We start from the raw sequence: 23,243 nt of genomic DNA on the forward strand, positions 1-23,243 counted from the left end.
GAGGGCCCTGGGCGAGTCTCAGCAGGTCCGGGAACCACGGCTGAGACGGCCAAAGAGGAGCGATCAGCAGAAGGGACGGGCCCTCCTGCTCCGCCTTCCTGAGAACTCGCGTGAGCAACTGGAATGGCGGGAACGCATAAGCCTCCAGGCCTGACCAGGAAATGTCCATCGCGTTCGTCTCCCACGCCTCGGGATCCGGGAATGGTGAGACGAACACTGGCAGTCTCTTCGAGAACCTGGTGGCAAAAAGGTCCACCTGAGGTTTCTGCACAAGAGACCAGAGACGGTCCAACGCTCCGTGAGTGATGGTCCACTCTGTTTGAAGCACTCTGTCGGAGCGGCTGAGCGCGTCCGCCAGAGTGTTCAAACTTCCGGGCAGGTACCTGGCCGAAAGCCTGATTTGATGCTCTGAACACCAAATCAGGATCTCGCAGGCCCTGGCCGAAAGCGACGGAGACCGCGACCCTCCCTGCTTGTTGATGTAAGCTGCCACTGTCGTGTTGTCTGTAAACAGACGAACATGCTTGGCCTGAAGGGAGGGCCGAAACTTGTCCAGAGCTAGAGCCACGGCTTCTAGCTCCAGCAAGTTGATGTGCTGCATCCTCTGATCTGCCGACCACAGACCTGACGCAGTCAGCTGGTCTGTGTGAGCCCCCCACCCCACCAAGGACGCGTCCGTGAACAGGTCCAAGTCTGGGGCCGGAAGGGCTATCGGCACGCCCCTGCATACCCACTCCGTGTCCAGCCACGGATGGGTAGCGGATTGGAACCATCCCTGGAGAGGGATGAGGGCATTCCAATCCACCGTGGGAGAGTCCACGAAGGGCTTGAGCGCCAGCTGAAAAGGCCGTTTGTGGACCCTCCCCAAGGGAACCAGGAGAGCCATGGACTCCATCTGCCCTAAGATGGAGGCCAAAGTCCGCAGGGAGGCCCTCGGGAGAGGCAAAGTGGAGCGTATGAACGCCTGGAGCTTGTCCACCCTCTTCTGAGAAGGGCGGACAGTCCACGCCACCGTGTCGAAAGACATTCCCAAGTAGGTGAATGTCTGACACGGTGTGAGCTCCGACTTCGATCGGTTTATCGTGAAGCCAAACATGTTGGCCTCCCGAAGCACCGATTGGGTATCCTGCTCGCACCCTGCCTGACTCTGACTCAGGATGAGCCAATCGTCCAGGTAGGCACGTAGCCGGACACCCCGTGACCTGACCAGCGCGCAGACCTGTCTCACGACCATGGTGAAGACCCAAGGGGCGAGAGACAGGCCAAAGGGAAGGGCGCGAAACTGGTAAACCTGACCTGCCCACCGGAAACGAAGCCATTTCCGGTCGGCTGGATGCATAAGTATATGAAAATATGCATCCGTCAGGTCGATGGAGGTCGCCCAATCTCCCGGGCGGAGAGAGTCCCTGACCGACGCTGGCGTCTCCATCTTGAACCGTATCTCCCTCAAGAAGGTATTGAGGAACGACAGGTCCAAGACAGGACGCCATGCCCCTGAGGCTTTGGGGACGGCGAAAAGCCGTCCGTAAAACCCGGGGGATCTGTGGTCGAGGACCCTCTCCACTGCGCCCTTCTGCAGCAGGGAGTCTATTTCCGACCGAAGGACGGAAACGGCTTCCTGAGAGAAGGGAGGCCTGAACGCCGGCGGACGCCTGACCAGAGGAGCCTTGCCATCTTTCCAGAGAAGACGGAAGCCCGACCTCACGACCCCCACGACCCATTGACTCTGTATAGAGACCAGCCAATGGGAAAGAGCCCGAGAAGGGCCCCCCGCCATCACCAAAGTGGAGGGCGGGGTGGGGGGGAGATCGGGAGCACTTCATTGGGGGTGAGGCTTGCTTCCCGAGCCGCCTCTCCCCCTGCCGGAAGACGGTCGTCTTCTCGAGCCCCGAGAAGAAGAACGTCCACGACCCTTGTCTGCCGGTTTGGGAGGGCCAGCAACCTTAGCCTGCTTCGGCTGAGAAGGCTGAGACTGCTTGGATTGCTTAAGGCTGTGCAGGGAGAAGTCAGAAAACTGCTGGTCCCTGTTCGCCTGAATTTCCTGTCTCCGGGCGTCAAAAATGAGATGCCCGAAGAGGGAACCCTCCAAGACCGGTGAGGCACGCAAAGTGTCCTTGGTTGCCTGCTCCGAGAACTGTGAGTGTGCCAGAAAGAGATCCCGACGACACATGACAGAGTGTGCATAGTGCACGGCGGAAAGTCTCATCTGTTCTTCATTGACCCTCGCAAGAGCGGCCAACAAAGTGGAGACGTCATCCGCATCCTGATCCTCGCTGAGAGAAAAAGGATTCAGCGAATCAGTGAGGGCCCGAGAAAGAGCCCGAATAAGCGTCTCAGCAATGGAGGCAAGCTCCAGCTGCTGACGCCCTGCCTCTTCAGAAGCGATCAGCGTGTTCTCAGACAAGAGCACGCCATCATCCTTCTTGATAGGCTTGGCCAACAAGGCCATCATCTCCGGAGGAACAGTCAAAGATGAACGCGGGAGAGCGAACGAATCCAACAAGTTCCTGGTAGACTTCTGCAAAACCAAACGTCTATGGGAAGACAGTGCAAATGCAGAAGCCTGAGAAGGCGAAGCCATCCATTGCTGAGCAACCTCCGGAACTGAGCCGTGAGGCACTAGCAGTGGAACCGGAAGTGAAGGAATTCCACTTCCGGAAGGAGAAGGCTTGGCCAAAACCTGAGAAAGCTGAAATGCTATGGACGGAGACTCCATAAACCGGAAGTATGAGTCATCCTCCTTCCCAGAGCGAAAATCAGCCATCGCGGACGGAGCAGCCGAAGCGGCAGCCGAAGCGACCGAAGCCCCTTCCGCGAAATATCTCGAAGTGACCTCAGCAGCAGCCTCCAGGGCAACTTTGAGTCTCTCCGGATAACCAACACGTGCAACCTCACTGGCGACGGACTGAAAATCCGAAACATCCTGCGAAGGACTGAAGTCCACGTTGCTGGTAGAAGGGCGGTGAACACCGTAACCGGAAACCGGAAACCCGTCCACACCGACACCATCCGAACTCATGCCCTGACTAGGGTAAGAGTAAGAGGACGGCATGCCCGCAGCCGCCGGAACCGGAACCGCAGTCGAAGCCGCAACCGAAGAGGGAAGCGCTGACTGCCCCGGCCAGGGCTGAGACAACACCTGCCCAAAGGGCTGGTGCTGCCCCCCCGCGACCGCCACCCGAGAGGAAGCGGAAGCGGAAGGAGCAGTAGATCCGGACTGAGCCGGAAAAGTATCAGACGCGACCGCGAAAAGCGGAAGCGCAGACACTGAGGACGGCGGCCGGAAGGCCGAATGCCCGGAGGGCCACGTCCGGTCGACCCCGGAAACGACCCCAGCGGGTGCGTACATCGGGGGACCTATGCTTCCGGCGAGTGCCGGAAGCGCAGCAGACGGAACTGGCTGGTCAACTCCGGAAACGACCCCAGCGGGTGCGTACGTCGGAGGACCTACGCTTCCGGCGAGTGCCGGAAGCGGCGAAGCCTGAACCAAATGCCGCCATTGCTCATGAACACGATGGTCTTCCGTGAAGCCAAAGTGAGAATGAACAGGGGTTTGCGGGTCGTGAACCCGCCGAAAAGGGCTGTCTCCCAGCAGGGAGCGTCCAGCGGTCTCACGAGGACCTACGGACCAGCCCGACTTACTTGAGTCGCCAACCACAGCGGTAGAAGACGCAGAAGTAACAACCCCCGTCAAGGACAGCGTCACAGCCGGAAGCGGGAAGGAAGCCAACGACGGAACAACGGAAGTCGAAGGCTTAGAACGCACCATCTCTTCTCTCACCAACGTGCGAAGCTCGGGCACCAGCGAAGAAAGCAACGAGGAAACCAGAGAGGCCGAATCTGCAAGCGGCAGAGAAGGCGAGCGAGAAGTAACGGTACATGTAGGTTGATTAGACTGCCCAGCAACCGACTGGTCATTCGGGGCAGAAATCGGAACAGTCAACACAGTATTGTTAGCCGCGTCGGAAACAACAACCAAAATAGGCTTAGGGACAGAAGAGGAAGACTTAGGTTTAATTTTTCCCTTCACATCAGCCTTGCCGCGCTTTTTATCCCCGTCAGACATGCTGACGAACAAAATGGCGACCAACTTCCAAAATGGCTACCAAAAAATACGTGACCACACGTGGCCGAAAATTTTCTAGTAGCTACTGAAAAATACGTTCAAACTATACTGTTCAAAAAAAGAAACGCATAGTTGCTACTTGCCAAATTTGTTTTATTTTTCGAAAAAATTAACAGAAAATCCAATATTTAGATTATTTGTTAGAAATTTGGTATGGACACAGTTGAATGCACACACAGTTCATTTGCATCTTCAAATCAATCAGTCAATCAATACGATTGGGTGCCGAGGCTGTCAAGTCAGTAGGGGGTGTGACTGCCTTGAGCAGCAACAACTGCCCGGCACCTTCTGGGCATGGACTGGATCAGATGCCGGATATCTTGCTGTGGGATGGTGTCCCACTCCTCCTGAAGTGCCTGCAATAGATCGCGGTGATTTGCCGGCGCTTCTTCTCGCCTGCGCACACGTCTGTCCAATTCATCCCAGAGGTGTTCTATCGGGTTCATGTCTGGCGACATGGATGGCCAGGGAAGCACCTGGACATGGTGGTCGGTGAGGAACTGGGTGGTGAGTCGTGCTGTGTGCGGGCGAGCGTTGTCCTGCTGGAATATGGCATCCTGGTCAGCCAGAAGAGGAAGGGCGTGTGGGCGCAGAATTTCCTCCACGTATCGCTGGGCAGTTATGCGCCCTTGGACGTGCACCAGGGTGCTCCTTCCAGCGGTATTGATCGCCCCCCACACCATGACGCCTCCACCACCATGAACGGGTGCCTCATCCACACAGTTGGGCGCGTAACGTTCGTTTACTCTCCGGTAGACCCTCCTCCGACCATCATGTCGCTGGAGCAGGAAGTAGGACTCGTCGCTGAACCACACGTGTCTCCAGTGATTCCGGACGGTCCAGCGAAGGTGCTGGTTGCCCCACTGCACTCGGTTCTGGCGATGGCGGCGGGTGAGGACAGCTCCTCTGTGAGGTCTGCGAGCTCTCAAACCAGCTTCATGCAGGCGGTTCCGCACGGTCTGGTCCGATAATCGGTGTGGCCCGGGTAGAGCCTGGACAGAAGATGAGGCCGACAGGAAACGATTCCGGAGGTGGCGGAGCCGTATGAAGCGGTCGTGAGCAGCAGTTGTCGCCCTTGGTCTTCCCGCTCGTGGCAAGTCAGCAACGGAGCCAGTGGCTTGAAACCTGAGCCACAGTCTACTGATGGTGCTCTGGGACACGTGGAAGTGCCTGGCGATTGCACTTTGACTTTGGCCTGCTTGTAAACGACCCAATGCAATTTGGCGGTCTTCTCTGCTCAATCGGGCCATCTTTCGTCGCTGAATTGTCGTCTGATTTCTTTGTGGCGAACAATCCGCTTTTATGGGTTTTGGAAGACATGGTGAGAGCTCAATATTCCCCGAGTTTCACGAGATTACACTGAAGCATGACGAGTGGTCATGCCAAATGAGCAATTTTGACATTGTAGCCACTGATAACGCATGCGTCACGTGCAGAGCTCACTTGTGGCAATGGACGAAAGGTCGACGACCAGATAAACATTTTCTGCAGTTTGGTGGATATCCTTGTAGCCATATAACTAAATTAACCAAATATTACAAGCTATGCGTTTCTTTTTTTGAACAGTATAGTAAAAGGAACGAGCTCACCAACTACCAGTGCAGCGGGTGAAGAGACGGGTGTGTGGGTGCCGGTGGGTGTCTAAGCAAACACCAAACAGCGAACTTCCACTAGAGCCAAAAAATCCACGACCTGCTCTCAAGAAGCTGAAGTGTCGAATGATAGGGGTCACGTGGTCAGTAGCAGTAGTGACGCGGTACGCATGAGGGGAGGTAACTCCCTGGGTGCGTCGTCATTACCATGGCTACGTTTACACTTTTTTAGTTGGGGTTGCTCCCCTTAGACGGGTAGCCTTTTCAGACCTAGCACTTTAGACTGAGTAAACTGCTACATGTGATTCGGAGTAGGAATATGTAATTTAATTCTAGTACGTCTTTTCGGCTTCTAGTGCGTATAGGACGCAGGGACGCGCGCTATGGGGAGCCCTGCACCTACATTATTCACTGACGAGCCTGTCAACAACAGTAATTTGCATTGATGGTCCACTCCCCTAACTGTCATGTCAAACTCAACAAACTATTGTGATAGATGGATATACTTATAATCTCATCCCTTTCTCTATTACACGTAGTTTTGTTATTGCAGGGCTAAGCTTCGTATTCTGTACGCCATTGTGTTTTTTTTTTCATCAAGCATTTTGTTTGCGATGTATTTTGTACCAAGCAGTGGAAGCTATAGTCAAATAGTTGGCGTAGCAAAATGCTTTTCTACGCTGCGTTTTGTGCCAAGAATCAGAAGCTGGGTATAAAATCAATTGTAATTCAATCAAGTTGGCGTTTTAATGAAACAGATCCTGTGATTGGTCAGAATGCCCCAACTGATTAAAAATTACCGGTCATTAATTGTCGATAACCACTCGCTGAAAAAGCCAATAGACTGGTTAAGTGTACAGTGTGAGTGTTAGTGTTAGTGGTTATCGGTACTTTTTTATGTGATGACGTCAGCGTTTTGTGCGCAGTTGAAAGGTTAGGGGTCAAAGTTTACGTTTGCTCCCTTTGATCTGCTAACGAGCGGTGGTTAAATCGACAGAAATAACGAGCCCCGAATGTTATGTGAAAACTCAGCGAACGCATGTTTATTCATACATTTCTTTATAACCAGTATGTTACTGAACAACTTAATGCTACAAATGTCAGTTTCATGTGTGATTTATTCCAGGTTTGATGCACTAAATTCTCAGCCAAAGAAATGAATCGGAATGAGTGAATCTGCAGACAGAGAAAGATGCACGCAAACACTTCTCTTCCAGCGAATTCACTTTCTGAAGATTCTGTACACATCGAACGTTCTGCATGCGCCTATTCAACAATTGAGTGGTTAAAATGTATCACAGAAACATTAAGATGTATCAATACAAACAACATTGCAATAATCGTTTCTTTTGTTCTTGTTTTTGGCTGTGTCGTCTGCTCCGTGTATGACTTTTCTTCTTTTTCCAACTGAAGAGTCCAGACATGGGACGCTACTCTTTCGAATTGTTGTCTTCCCTCCCATCACGTTAACGAAAGGGAAACTAAACGCACGGGCCAAGACGCCGTTGTCGGTTTCGTTATGGTAAGCGGAATGCGTAATGATACATAGATTTTCCTTAAGTTAACCACTACTACTAAAACTGTACACTTAAAGGCACAGTAAGCCTCCCGTAAACCATCACAGATACGGTCAGGCTTTTACACACAGTGCAAACACCCTTTCATTTAAACACTCACCGATTGAGAACATCCTAGGTGCCCTCCGTAAAGAGCGAACAATTTTCAAAGAATTTATTTTTGCGTGGTTTATCTTACCCCTGAGCCATCGTGAACCCGTGTGATCCAGTTTCCCTTTTTCACAATGTAGTCGTCAGTTAGTCATTTGAATGCGACTCGATGTGAGCTTATCTACAATAGCACAAAACAAACGGCTGTGGTTCACAAGAACTCTGGCGATGGCTTTTGACTGTTGAGAGGCAACGGCGATATGCATAAACCGTCGTCTGCTACGACCCTTGCGTGACCCTGCTTCCGGGCTTTTCTTTTTTCAAACTTTCACAACTTCGAATTGTACTGATCTTGTCTTGATGAAAAAAGAATTCTTTTATGATTAAAGAATGTTTGTGTAACAAGCTGTCAATTTATTAATCAGATTTTAAAAGTTAGGTCTAGCGCAAAAACGCACCACGGTCCAAAAGCATTCTGATAATCATCGATCCACGGCTATCGCCAGTTTACATCGATAGAAGGAGACCCGAAGGGAAGTAACTCATTTTTGACCTGAGTTCAGGATGGGTCCAAAAAGTGTTCGAGACGATCTGCAAAATTAATTCTTTAAAAATTGCTCGCTCTTTACGTAGGGCACCTAGGATGTTCCCGTTTGGTGAGCGTTCAAATGGAAGGGTGTTTGTACTGTGTGTAAAAGCCTGGCAGTATCTGTGATGGTTTACGGGAGGCTTACTGTCCGGGCGTGATTTCCGGTATTGAATATTCATAACAGCCGTCCAGCACCAAAACGATGCGCCATTGTTGTAGAGGACCAAGTCCACGAAAATAAATTCTTTGAAAATTTCTCACGCTCGACAGAAAGCAGCCAGGATGTTCCCGTTCGGTGAGCGTTCAAATGGAAGTATGCTTGTACTGTATGTAGACGCTCGGGGAGCTCTGTGATGGTTTACGGGAGGCTTACTGTGCCTTTAAGCAAATCAAGAATTCAGAAAGGCTACCTTCAAAAAGAAGACGACATTTTTTTCTTTCCTTGACAACATTTGTGTTCCTCTTTAAAACGCGTTGAATGTTGTTTTGGTTCCGCCATAGTGCGCATTCTTAATTATACGCAATATGGCATCCTAATCAGTGCTATTATCCGAAGATTTACTGCTGCAACAAAACCGTATGATCCGTGTGGCACGAAAGCAATTAAGGTTCATGCAGCACATACTCTGGATATGTTTTATAATATTCAGTATCAGTATGTTCTTACCGATAATCGTTGTTTCTCATTGTATTGGAATTAAAGAGCTGTTGCTGGGGTTGTTGTGCGTACCTGCGTTTAAAGGCACGATCATGCCGATGCGGAAACAGTCCTGATCACTGTCTGAGACCTGCCCGGGTTTTACATTGGATACCATCCTTCCATGCGGACACATACGAAAAATAAACTTCTAGACTACTTTTTGTGCAGATTTGGAATTTTTGAATGAATCAACTAGTGTTTTTATTTTTTTATTTTTATTTTTTTACAGAAATTCGTTTGTTACAAAACAATCTACTGTGCACAGGCAGCAGTCAGACTGTTGATTTTGTGTATGTATCCAAGTGGACGGAAGGCATTATCCCACAGCCAAAGCTAAATCCTGGCCAAATCTGATTTATTAAGCCAAATCGTTTACACTGGCAGGACCTTGCCATTAACACTCGAGGGGGCACTTGTACAGAGATGTTGACCCTGTCATCCAAATGAGAAGATTACGTGTAGGTTAGTTTTTAATCACCGGTCCATGTAGGCAGCTGCTCTCCGGCTTCGGTAAGATAATTACGCAAACCGGAAGGCAAACCTGGCAAAAAAACACAATAGCTTTCACTGAAATAACAACAGTTTTCTTTTTCTCCAGGTATCTTTTCTCTGTGACACTTACATCCTTCTTTCTCACAAAGACAACTTCGTAATCTAAAGATAGTTTTGCACTGTTGTTAGAGGGTCATTTTGACAGCATCCTGTTATTTCTCAAAATATCCCAATCTTTCGCCTGAAATAGCAGCCAAATAGTGTTAACATTCTCATTACAAAAATAGAGCTTTAGAATCAAAACCATTTTTGCACTTAAAATGACCGGAACACTGAGGCGGCCAGGCAGAAATTACAGACTACAATCTTTCTCACCTTGACAAAATATGTGTTCCTCTTTACGACGCGCTGAATGTTGTTTTGGTTCCGCCATGGTGCGCATAGATAAATGAAATTTTGTTCGGAACAGGCAAAGAACAAAACGCGTACATTGCCCGAGTTTTTGTTGAACCTACATAAATCTCTCTCTCTCTCTCTCTCTCTCTCTCTCTCTCTCTCTCTCTCTCTCTCTCTCTCTCTCTCTCTCTCTCTCTCTCTCTCTCTCTCTCTCTCTCTCTCTCTTAATACATCACTGTCTCTGTCTCTCTGTCTCTGTCTCTTTTTCTCTGTCTATTTCTATCTGGGTCTGTTTCTCTCTTTAACTCTGTGTGTCTGTCTGTGTGTCTGTCTCTCCCTCCCTCCCTCCCTCTCTCTCTCTCTCTCTCTCTCTCTCTCTCTCTTTCTCTCTCTCTCTCTGTTGTGCGTTTCTCTGCGTGCAAGCGTGCGCGTGTGTGTTTATGTGCACACGGTCAAACAATCGAGAAAAAGGGGAGGGCAAGTGGATGGAAAACACAGGCAATTTGGTGTCGCCCAGCATCAATTAACAGCGAAATTGCACTTAATGACAGGAATAATTAATCTCGGTGTTTGCCTCTCCCCTTAAATCGGCTTTGTGACGTTTGTTCAGCAAACTCCAAAGCATATGGTGAGATTTGCCCGGTCGCATATCATTACACTGTTATTTTGCCATTGTTTGGGAGAGAAAGTAACAGGAAACTGCCCGGATCTGACATTTTGAGCTGGCGAAAATGAACTTTTGTAAGGCTGGGTTTTTGGCGAGGTCCTAACATTGCGAAACGTTGGCTTTTGCTATGTATTGCTATGTAAGAGCAGAGAGTAACTGTCACTTTGCCAGTTTACAATCTCGTTCAGAAGGATATGACACAAACGCCTACACACAAACAGACGGACGGACGGACGGACGGACGGACGGACGGACGGACGGACGAACAGACGGGCAGACAAATAGAGAAACAAATAAACAGAAACAAATTAATCTGTGTAGACGATGTTTGAGATTCCCAGAGTTCATTTATGTATGGCTTATTTTTGGTGTTGCTGTTAATGTTGCCGCTAGTCGTATGTAAACAAAATAGGCATCCCTTGCAACTGATCGTTTTAAGAATTCAACAAAGGTTGACGCAAACAATGAAAGACAGCTAGTCAGACAGCCAGACAGCCAGACAGACACGAAACATATGTATGGACCTGACAGTTTGAGTTGGTGAGGATTCAGGAATTCACTTTTGTATGGCTTGGTATTTGTTGCTAATAATGCCAGAAGATAGCCGATAACCGCAACCAGATCAATACGTGTCCCCAAATTACGGTGGCAAAGAGAAAATGCTTGAACGAAGTTTAACACAGACGCTGGCAGACAGACAGAGAAACAGACATATACGCAGACACGGCATGGATCTAACATTTGGTCAGATTTCACTGTTTGACGAGATAGAATATTGCGAAATGCTGGTCGCTAAATGTAGATAGTTACAGAACTTAGGCTAAAAGACAAATGCCTTAATTGTAGCTGACAGTGACTGCAAATGTCAAACAGACAGACACATGTCTTCTCCCGACCCTCCTTCTGTTGCTTTTGTACCCGTGTAATTGTTCAGCTCAGTCTCTAGTTCTTTCTCCTTACGAGCCCTCTACTAGCCTACCCCAAGCACCACTTCCAGGGCTGGATCTGAGGTAGACCCCCTCCCCCCCCTCGCCCCCTCCGGCTCCCCCGCCAGGACAGCCCCTGTACCCCTGCCTCGCTTTGGAAGACCCTCCCGTTCTTACACGAGGTCCATTCCAGACTACTACGAACAGCGACATCACCGACATCAACAAAACAAACTTCAGAAACCACGACCGCATTATCGACAAACTCACTTCTCTTTGACACAGACGTGACAGACGTAATGCTTGGTGTCGGCCTGGTAGTCGCAGCAGTCCTTGCAGATGTTGTAGCCGCAGTGGTAGCACTGGCGACGTCTGTTGAAGATGAGGCCGAACACCTGACAACACCGGATGCAGCAGTTCTTGTTAAACTTGGTCTGCTGTGCCAGCACCTGCGTCTTGTTCTGCTCCTTTTGTAAGGTGTGCTCAAAAGACCTGGATCACGACAATTTAGAGTTAAAAAAATCAAACATCGAAATAGTTCGAAAATAACTGGCAGGTTTGCATGGGTTGTTGAAGGTGTGCTCGAAAGACCCGCAACACGACAATTTAGAGTGACTTTTTTCTCGAAATAGACGATGTTCGGAAATTATTGGTTTGTATTGGTTGTTAAAGAGTAACCATTCTTGCTTTCAGGAAGTCAAACTTTCCCACATAATATTATAGGCCAGTCACTAGCGAGGGGCGTGTGTCTGACACACGTGGATAAGGAGCACGTGTAGAATGCTTGCCTCACTAACATCAAGAGTATTCACCCTTCCACACCCCATACAACTAAAACCCGACAGATTTATTTCCGGAATTTGTCCTTAGGCTTACTTTCACAGAGATGTCGTTTGGCGTAGGAGATCGGCAAAACGCTGAAGCTTCTCATTAATTTCGGAGACCTTCTGTTCGACAATCAGTCGATCTTTAATTTCAAGGATGGGGAAAAACGCCTCACAGTTGCCGAAACTTGTATGGCCATTTCGGCAAATTTGCTGAAGGAAATAAATTCTTTAATGCAACACCCATGCTTGTAAGTACGTTAACTGTATAAACAAAAGAGGAGAAGATGAAAATGCCATGATGAAAAATACCGGCATTTCTTTAAAAAGCCACTTATGCCTTTCAACAGCTCAGGCATCGATAAAACAAGACCATATTAAGGTATCTTAAATTGTGATTGAAAAAACAATAATTGGCGTATAAGCTTATATATAGTTAAGTTCACTGCAAAAAAACAAAAACAAAAAAACAGAAATCGTGCTCCGCTCATGGGAATTATATATTACACATTTCATCTCCGCTAGCGACTCGTATGGTAATAGAACCATGTCCAAAAGTGGTTAAGGGTATGAATGTTTATCATATTTTTTATGTACGTGCTGTCTTGACATGAATAAAATGCGTATATATGCCATCAGCGGGGATGTTATTTGTACCTGATCTGCCCATGCGCGTGCCACAGATGTTCCTCCGGTTTATTTACCTCTAAAAATGCTGTGATTGATTGACTGTTGTTTTCACGAAGCCTTTGTTCAGGAATTTATTGGACAATCCGGCCGTTTCGAACAGATAAACATGTAAAGTGAAAGCAAAATCGACACGTCTACTCGTCTCTCTCTCTCTCTCTCTCTCTCTCTCTCTCTCTCTCTCTCTCTCTCTCTCTCTTTCTCTCTCTCTCTCTCTCACTCTCCCCCTCTCTCCCTCCCTCTCTCCCTCCCTATCTCTTACTCGCAAACACCATAAATATTATATATGTATTCCCAAACGGATTTTTGTTTTGATGTACAATTTTCATTCAATTTTCTTTTCGTGTTTGTAAACTGTACAATAGCCGCCATTTATATTATATGTAATTTTCTAGAAATAGTGAACACCACTATAAGCATTATGCTTGTTGTTGTTTACTCTATATGCGTTTTTTGTAAATAATGCACAAACGTTAAATAAAACAGTTTAAACCAAGCCTTTGTTCCCCGATTTGCATGAAAGGTTATCTCATTTTCAAACAATAAACCCTGTTGCATCAACAGAAATGTACGTTGTTCTCTTTGATCAAACTACCAAATCCACAACACTATACAACCCAGCTGTGTTTGACTCCTTTCTCTCACGGTTCTTTGCCTGTCTGTTGTTGAGTACAGTGAAACTCATCCTTAAAGATATCCCAACATCTGAGAAAGTTAGGTCTTTAACTCATTGTCTCCCAGATGCGGATATATCCGTACCAACTCATATGGCTCTATCTGACCAGGTACGAATATATCCGCTCATACTGTTAGCTTCAGTCGCTTCCTGTAACGTCCATCTAACGCCTGCAGTCCAGCGTGTTGATACACAGTTACTACACAGTTACTACAGTTCTTAATGACCTGCTGCTGCACAGCTGGTCTCGGCTAAAAAAAACTTGGTCAACATAGGTTGGGAATAAAGTGTTAAAGAGAAGGAAGTCTGATAAAAGAGGGTAGTTTCACTGCAGACGTTGTGAACAGAAAATCCAAGAACTTGGGTCCTAAAACAGGTGGAATTTGAAACGGGGTGTCTTAAAAAGAGGATTCCGCCGTGTCTTGACTTTAAACAACGTTTGCTTGATTAAGTGTTCTTTTCAAACGCATTTATGCAACTCTACTCCATGAAAATGTATGTACATGTATTATCCAAAAAACACAACAAATTACACAAGCAGACATTATCCTTTATAACCTGAGTATGTATTCATCAGACATAACTAATCTGGCTGTTTGTTCAGGGACTTTTATCAAGGACACCTTTGAGTATGTGAGGACTTGCAAATGAAGTGAATTCAAAACGGACACCAACGCGCCAGATTATATACAAATCAGTCTTTTGGGTACCTATATTCTCTTCCGCTACATGTACCAAGGCCTGCCACCCTGATTAATCAGTTTCAGCAACAACCAAAAAAACAAAAAGTTTTAAAAATCCACACTGCACAGGTAGCAACCAGACCGCAGCTGTATATTTTCATTATGCTATCAAGTGGAATCGAAAGATAGCTTTACCTTTTTTTTTTTTTACATTTAGTCAAGTTTTGACTAAATGTTTTAACATAGAGAGGGGAATCGAGACGAGGGTCGTGGTGTATGTGTGTGTGTGTGTATGTGTGTGTGTGTGTGTGTGTGTGTGTGTGTGTGTGTGTGTGTGTGTGTGTGTGTGTGTGTGTGTGTCTGTGTGTGTGTAGAGCGATTCAGACTAAACTACTGGGCCGACCTTTATGAAATTTGACATAAGAGTTCCTGGGTATGATATCCCCGGAATTTTTTTCTTTTTTTCGATAAATACCTTTGATGACGTCATATCCGGCTTTTTGTAAAAGTTGAGGCGGCACTGTCACACCCTCATTTTTCAATTAAATTGATTGACATTTTGGCAAATCAATCTTCGACAAAGGCCGGGGTTTGGTATTGCATTTCAGCTTGGTGGCTTAAAAACTATTGAGTGAGTTTGGTCATTAAAAATCGGAAACTTGTAATTAAAATCATTTTTTTATTAAACGATCCAAAAATAATTTCATCTTATTCTTCGTCATTTTTTGATTCCAAAAACATATACATATGTTATATTTGGATTAAAAACAATCTCTGAAAATTAAAAATATAAAAATTATGATCAAAATCAAATTTCCGAAATCGATTCAAAAACTATTTCATCTTATTCCTTGTCGGTTCCTGATTCCAAAAACATATAGATATGATATGTTTGGATTAAAAACACGCTCAGAAAGTTAAAACGAAGAGAGGTACAGTAAAGCGTGCTATGAAGCACAGCGCAACCGCTGCCGCGCCAAACAGGCTCGTCACTTTCACTGCCTTTTGCACTAGCGGCGGACTACGTTCAGTTTCATTCTGTGAGTTCCACAGCTTGACTAAATGTAGTAATTTCGCCTTACGCGACTTGTTTCTTTTTACATTTAGTCAAGTTTTGACTAAATGTTTTAACATAGAGGGTGAATCGAGACGAGGGTCGTGGTGTATGTGTGTGTGTGTGTGTGTGTGTGTGTGTGTGTGTGTGTGTGTGTGTGTGTGTGTGTGTATCTGTCTGTCTGTCTGTGTGTGTGTGTAGAGCGATTCAGACTAAACTACTGGGCCGATCTTGATGAAATTTGACATGAGAGTTCCTGGGTATGATATAAATGTAGTAATTTCGCCTTACGCGACTTGTTTTTCTCTTCATTTTTTTTTTTAGATCAGAGCTTTTTCATTCACGTCTTGCCTTATCTACAACCAGGGAAAGAAGACTTGATTATTCAAATGTACCCACCAAGATAGTTTTATCTAATGTAAGATCCTGGACCATTATGTGGCTATATGTACACGATCGCTAACATTAGAATGGGGGTACCATTAAGGAGCGCAATATAACAGCTTTTTACATATTGTTACAAACGTACGTACATTACGAGGATCTGATAAGCAGCAGACCCCCCATCAATACACGAATATGTATTATCAAGGTACGCACTGACCTGGTAATGTTTATTCTAAAATGTATGCATATTTAGAAACGCTGACAGGCAAATAAAAGCTACAACAAAAAGCATCATTGCCGATCTGATTACAATTAGCACGAGGAAACAGATGTGTGTTACACAACTAGTGTGTTGATTACACCACTTCAAATATACATTTCGTGTGATAGGCGACACCGTGGATCTGTTAAGGCCTTAACATGGGATAAGACTTTCCCTTCACTTGGTCACATACCAAATATCATTATGTCACACGCTTTCCTTCTTTGCCACTACTAAAGTAAACGTGTGCAAGATTGTATGTTACACGCTTTGGAGCATGTGCAAGAACGGATTCAAACTCGAAATCGTCCCTCCAAAAGCCCCAAAATGCACACACGACTTTTATTTCTCCTGCTGTTGTCGTGTCTTCTCTTTACAAATTCTTCAACGCTAAGAATACTGAAAACGGCATCCCAGACTACAGTACTGTTTCCATACGCGAGTTTAGCTTCCCTTGGAAAGTGGCTCGCTCAGGAGGCCTGTTAGTCTGAAACTAGAAGGACAGAGTTCTGAACATAGATGACAAAGACCCCGGAAAGAACAAACATTTCGCGGATGTAGACACAGAAAGACGTCATGAAGAATGGAATGCTTCAAAAGATACAGACTGTGACGATGACTGTGACGTCATTCACATATACCGAGACGTCATTCATAGTTGTTCGTTCACTTTCGTCAAAAAGTAGATCTCTCCACAATGGCTGCTCCTGTGTTTAGGTTTATCAAGCGTGAGTACGCAAAACGTGTTTGTTCTCTCCTCTGTTGAAGCTGTGAGACATAATCGCCATTACGAGCTAGTCGTGTGACAGAGAGTGTTCTTGCACACTCGACTGCTGCTGTTTCACTCCGGCTAAAGCCGTCGTGAAACATCTACAGTCTCGTGTGCAAGAAAACTCTCTGTCACACGACTAGCTCGTAATAGCGGGTAATATTAAACTCCTGTACTTGCCGCTTGAAAGTGCAAAGTTATTCTGTGCAGTGTTTACAAACAGCATAGAAATGTTATTATTAATGATATTGAAAAAAAAGAAGCATTATTATCACTTGTCCATCGATCACTTGTTGTCCAGTTAAGCTGATATAATCACATTATCCCACACTGTACAAATCCTGTACTTGTAGCTTGAAATATAAAGATACAATATACACTGTGGACAGAAAACATTGAACTTTAGGTTAATATCTAACAACTAAAAACAACTCTTCCAGGCGCTTAACAATCATGTTCTCTGCCATTTCTACATATATCACTTTATTGTTTGAACTCTTTGTTGACTCTTGTACTACATTTACGCTTTCTTTGCCACACCTTGTTCACTGTACAGAAACTTGCCTGAATAAAAATATGATGAAGACAACAAATCAACACCATGCCTGCTTGCTGTGGTGAGTTGAAATTTCTGTGTGAATAATTTCGTAAAAGCCACTAGTGTCTTCATTAATTCATCGCACATTCCCACTGTTCTCAGAGAGCGCCCAGAGTGTTCATTGTTGGTATGAGACCAAGTGGAGGGGTGGTCTTGTCCCATGTAAAAGGTATGAGACCAAGTGGAGGGGTGGTCTTGTCCCATGTAAAAGGTATGAGACCAAGTGGAGGGGTGGTCTTGTCCCATGTAAAAGGTATGTGACCAAGTGGAGGGGTGGTCTTGTCCCATGTAAAAGGTATGAGACCAAGTGGAGGGGTGGTCTTGTCCCATGTAAAAGGTATGAGACCAAGTGGAGGGATTGTCTTGTCCCATGTAAAAGGTATGAGACCAAGTGGAGGGGTGGTCTTGTCCCATGTAAAAGGTATGAGACCAAGTGGAGGGGTGGTCTTATCCCATGTAAAAGCCTGGCCACATCTGAGACGCTGAGCTGGGGACGGGGATATAGCTCAGTTGGTAGCGCGCTGGATTTGTATTCAGTTGGCCGCTGTCAGCGTGAGTTCGATCCCAGGTTCGGCGGAAATTTATTTCACAGAGTCAACTTTGTGTGCAGACTCTCTTCGGTGTCCGAACCTCCCCCCGTGTACACTACATTGGGTGTGCACGTTAAAGATCCCACGATTGACAAAAGGGTCTTTCCTGGCAAAATTGCTTAGGCACAGTTAATAATTGTCTACCTATACCCGTGTGACTTGGAATAATAGGCCGTGAAAGGTAAATATGCGCCGAAATGGCTGCAATCTACTGGCCGTATAAAATTTCATCTCACACGGCATCACTGCGGAGCGCCTAGAACTGTACCCACGGAATATGCGCGATATAAGACTCATTGATTGATTGATTGATTGATTGAGCTGAACTGTGCCTGTAAATGTAGAGCAACTTAGTGCTGTGACACTTCCGCGCTGATTGCTGATAAATTGATAATCCATTCCTGCAATGAGTAGCATCTTCAAACGCGAATTAGGCCTACACCTACAAGACATCTTACAACTAGGTCACGGATATGAATCGATGGATTCTTACCTGCTTGGCGTGATGTGTTTTATATAGTTTGTACTTTGAAGCAGTGCTATTTTGTGTAACAAAAAAACGATTTATGCCCCAGGCTTCGATCTGATAATTAATTTAGATCGAATACTGGTGCGTACGCGTGGGAGTACTTTACCCTTTGGTTTAAACATAAGTTTATTTTAACAAAGGTTACAATCATGACATGTATACAAAGTTCACAGAAACAGCAACAAGCTAGAAGCTTATAGTGGTGTTCCTGCATGACAGTACAACATAAGGCGGTAACGGCTGAAAAATTTGTCTCAATAAACCAAATCTATTAATAACGTAATGAACGTTGCATAATGATGATAAAGAAAGACAGTAAAGGAAGAAAGGAGGGAAAGAAGATGAATAAAAGAAGAGGGATGGGTAGGAGATGTGCAGAAGTTAAAGTTGTTGTCCGGCTTGTAGAGCATTTATTCTGATTTACCCAAAGCGGCCTGAACGTTTAATGAACGAGTGTACGGTGGAAAAAATTTAATTTTCCTTTACCCTTTGTTCCCCCAAAAATCACAATATTGAAGATTCTTTGGGAAATTTCACAGAGTGTTGGTTTTTGGTATGCGTACCAGCCTGAAGACATTAGCGACAGGCTGCCAAAAATGTGATCAAGAATTTAACACTGGTTTCTGTTGTGTTTTCTTTTCGTTTTGATTCTTTGGGACGTGTGAAAACGAAGACATGGTTTACTGTGAGGGGACATGATCACACTTTACTTGTTATACACGAAGAGTTGTAAGAATTAATACACTCTCACGATCGACGCTGATTATTAATCATATGTACTGCCATCAGACTCTTAATACAGTATCTTATACTGATATATGTTATGAAAATCTAGTCAACAAATGGAATGTTACGAATGTTTATGTCCTAATGACGTTTCGTGTGCATGAGTAAGTGGGTGTGTTGTGTTTTTGTACTGTGGTGTGGTGTGGTGTTGTCAATGTGGTGTGGTGTGGTGCAGGGCCGGACTAGGGGGGGGATTACAGGGGTTGCGCAACCCCCCCTGGCTTAAGCATGTACCTCCCAAAATTGTTGTTTGTTTGTGGGGGAGGGAGGGGGGGGGGGTTGCATCTGGATCATCATAAAATCCGAGGAGAAATCGCACCTCTCACCCCCTCCAACAAAAATCTACCTTTTTCGTTCAAGGAGAGGCTTCCTTTCCCTCCAGAAACATCAAAACACGTTCAGCTTCAAGGGGGCTTTGCCCCCTTGCCTTGCAACACCCACAAAGGGGGCTTCGCCCCCTGGACCCCCACCAAGGGGCTTCGCCTCCTAGACCCCCATCTGTAACCCCCCCCCCCCCCCTCTAGTACTTACCTAGTCCGGCCCTGTGGTGGTGTTGTGTATGTGTGTGTTGGTGTGTGTGTGTGTGTGTGTGTGTGTGTGTGTGTGTTTGTGTGTGTGTGTGTTTGTGTGTGTGTGTGTGTGTGTGTGTGTGTGTGTGTGTGTGTGTGTGTACATTTGTGCAGGAGAGATCATCAACATCAGCCAAATCCATCACGTTTACATAGCAACCAAAACTAAAATCAACACAAATAACTACATTCCCATTTAAGCCTTTTAAAACTGTAGTCGAGCGAATAAACAGCAGCAATGCTAATAACACAGTTATTACTGGTACAGGATTCTGCACGATATAATCTCAAACTGTCTATCAGAAAGACTCGTAAATGAGAGAACCACAACAGGTGTCGCCGTGACAGTTGTACAAATCCCGAGCTAGTGTAAACGTTTTACAATATAAAATAGAATACACCTTTGTTTCAAACAGGACTGAAATCAAAACAGGTGAGTGAACGAAACCTGCGTTAGGTTACCCGGAAAACTCAGCAGCTGCTATTTGATAACGATCACAGTTATAACTGAAATATGGGGTGGCGCATATCTCAATACGGAACTATGCTAACAGTAATAAAAAAAAGTTGGACCTGTATCCTGCTTTCTATCAGCTTCAGTTAATGACAAAAAAAACACCCACCTCTCCTCTCCCCTTCTGAACATTTGCACATCATTCCCACCATCCCTATGCGATTGCCTCTGCCTAACAGAATCCTATTGTTTTAAACAGTCTGGTTTGAATGTGTGTTACGACAGGAATAAAAATGTTTCAAGACTGTGAATTTCTGTGCGAGGGACCTTGTGATTTATTCCTGTCGAAGTCCAGTGTATCTGTAATACACTATTGGAGTACTCATGTGCTACCTGAACTGTTTTTATGTGCCCAAAATACACAGACACACACACAGACAGACGCACAGGCAGGTAAGCTGGCAGGTATACAGAAGGCAGACAGACAAACAGACGGATATACACAGACAGACAGACAGACAAAATCACGCACACACACACACACACACACACATACACACACGCACACACACGCACACACACACACAAGCACACACACGCACGCGCGCGCACGCACGCACGCATAAACACACACACACACGCACGCACACACGCACGCACGCACACACACAAACAGACACGGACACAAACAGACAGACAGACAGACATACAAACAGACACAACACAACACAACACAACACAACACAACACAACACAAACACAACACAACACAACACAACACAACACAACACAATACTAAAACAAAATACACCACAAAACATAGTTATATTTACCCAAGTCTATCCTTCTCTGCCTGTCGGACTTCGTAGTCCTTTTGCAGAACACTGAGGATTCTGTCTGTCTCCTCTTCCGACAAGTGGGAAAGGTTCAGCTTACGTCCCATGATGAAATTCACAAGTTCAAAACAAATCACAACTGATCCACAATATGGCAGCGAGTAGCGCTAAATGTGTTCTGGTTTTGAAGATTTTGTTTCCGTTGTTCAGTGACGAGATTCGTCGGTCAACAAATCTCAGAAGAATGGTCACTGGTTGTGGTCACTCTACGCTCACACAGGGGGGTCTGGATGGACATTCGTCACGTGGGTGTCCTTTTCACTGGTTTGTTGCCATTGGATACCTGGAGTAAAAGGAAGAGAAATAGACACAAATCATCAACAGCTGTCAGTTCACAACATTAGCTATGGTAAGAGTACTTATCGTCTAACAGTTGACAGAACGAAATGCACCGAGTGCCTGTAAAATGCGGGGGGCTGTTTGCATCGAAGCAAGTTCTGTGAAGTAAGCGGCTGGGCGATAAAGCGGATTGGGGTGGGGGGGGGGGGGGGGGGGGGGGGGAGGGTGTTAAGCAGACTATCAAGCAATTGACAGAACAAGTCAGTAAATAAGCACATGAAAAAAACAATATCTCGACAAAAACCCATGTTAGATTAAGACGGAAATAAGCACGAACAAGTTTTCAGCTAAACCACGAATAAAGAGTTCAAAACTATCGCATGTCAGTTATACATTTAGATAAGGGTATAACTCTATATCCCAAAGAGAAATACAAGACGTTCTTCAGCCCAGATAAGGAGAGAAAAAGCGCTCCAGTGTCCAACGTTGCGGCAGCCAAAGCAGCCACTTCAGCAATTCAGGACTTGAATATGGATAACCAAAACACCCACGTGAGCAATTCAGGACTCGGATATATGGAAACCTCAGCATTATCAATGTAAGTAAGGGCACTCCAAAGCCATATTCAGAAACTCCCCCCCCCCCCACTCCCGCCCACACGCCACCAACCCCTAGGCCCCGACGCCTTTCTTTATTCGTCACCCCTCCCGACCCCCCCCCCCCCCCCCTCTACCTGATTTACCCCTACTCACCTTGCTGGCATGACCTTTTCTCAATGGATAGGCAAAACCTCACGTGATTTTGTAACAAGATGATATAACAGTGTCAAATCGTATGTCGTCCTGGGTGCAATGTACGACAATTTGTGTGTACATGTGTTTGTGCACAGAACAATTGTTTCTTTGCTGTTCATTCGATCGTGCAACAGGTAGAAAAGAGAGGGGAAGAGTATGAAGAAGCACTCGATTCAACTGTCCCGTTTTTTTTGTCTTTTAAGAATAAAGTGCAACCGTCAAGATACGCAATCGTAGCTTGGCATTTTCGGCGAACTTATGTTTCCTCCTGTTGTGTGGTACCCTATCACACTAAAATCTAGACTCAAACTTTTGCAATGATCACGGTAAACATTTTGAAATATTCCTTCAAATGTTCCCCCCTCACTGAATTGAACGTCACCCCCAACATCCCTAAAATCCTAAAGAAAACAAGAATGCAAATGTTGCTGCTGTTTTCATGGTGGAGGTTGGTGTAGAGGTGTGACAATTAAGTTATTCTCAACCAAAAAGTAAGGTGCACGTGTCATCACAGTTTTATGCAAGAAGTATAGGGGGGGGGGGGTAATTTTCTTTACCTCTAAGTCACATACAGGACTTTCCAACTCGGCCAGCTCCCATCTGCCTTGCTTTGAGCCCCCTCACCCCCCCCCCCCCCCCCCGCTCCCTTCTTTACTCCATGTCCCCATCCCCATCTTCTCAGCTTTCTCATTTACCTCCTCCTTGTTACCCCCTTCCCCTTCAACATTCTTTCCTAACTAAAGATTAAAAACCGCCATCGCCAGCACATGACCTATGGATGGTCATTTGACCAATCTCATAAATCTAAGCCACACAAAACACGGCAACAAGGCATGCGTGCAGAAAGTACCCTCTAACAGTGCACTGTACTTGAGGGAAGGGGGGGGGGGGGGAAGGAATGTAGCTATTCCCCCGCCACCTTCTCCTTCAAACGGAGGAGTAAAGCGGAATAGTCAAATGACTTGAACATGTAACGGACAGACAAAAGCTACATGGCTGTCTGTATAATACCAGGTTTTCACGATCTTTTTCTGAAAGATTGAAATGCGAGGGAAAGCGAGTTTTTGAAGATTTGGAAAAAAACGAGTGTAAACATGGTATTGAACAGCAAGCAATGTAGTATTCTGTTTATCTTGAACTCTGTACTGCCTTCGTGCCTTCTAACTCAAAGTTACCGATCGACAGCTCCGTCCCTTTGAATGGAATCACTTTCGGACTTCAAACCATTTTACTCGACATGGCGATCACTCA

At 45.9% G+C, this 23,243-nt stretch overlaps 1 protein-coding gene across 1 annotated transcript in view; it reads right to left on the reverse strand.

Annotated features, from left to right (window-relative positions):
- LOC138960123 (uncharacterized) overlaps window positions 1-23,243 on the reverse strand; it is a 176,365-nt gene that overhangs the window by 143,825 nt on the left and 9,297 nt on the right. Inside the window, exons 2-3 of the mRNA XM_070331875.1 lie at window positions 20,857-21,202; window positions 11,426-11,647 (exon numbers count right to left, since the gene is read on the reverse strand). Of these exons, the coding sequence (XP_070187976.1) occupies window positions 11,426-11,647; window positions 20,857-20,966 (332 nt within the window). The 5' untranslated portion in view covers window positions 20,967-21,202. The remainder of the gene's footprint in view (window positions 1-11,425; window positions 11,648-20,856; window positions 21,203-23,243) is intronic.

The sequence above is a fragment of the Littorina saxatilis genome, linkage group LG2 (assembly GCF_037325665.1).
Source record: "Littorina saxatilis isolate snail1 linkage group LG2, US_GU_Lsax_2.0, whole genome shotgun sequence".
NCBI classification, from domain to species: domain Eukaryota; kingdom Metazoa; phylum Mollusca; class Gastropoda; order Littorinimorpha; family Littorinidae; genus Littorina; species Littorina saxatilis.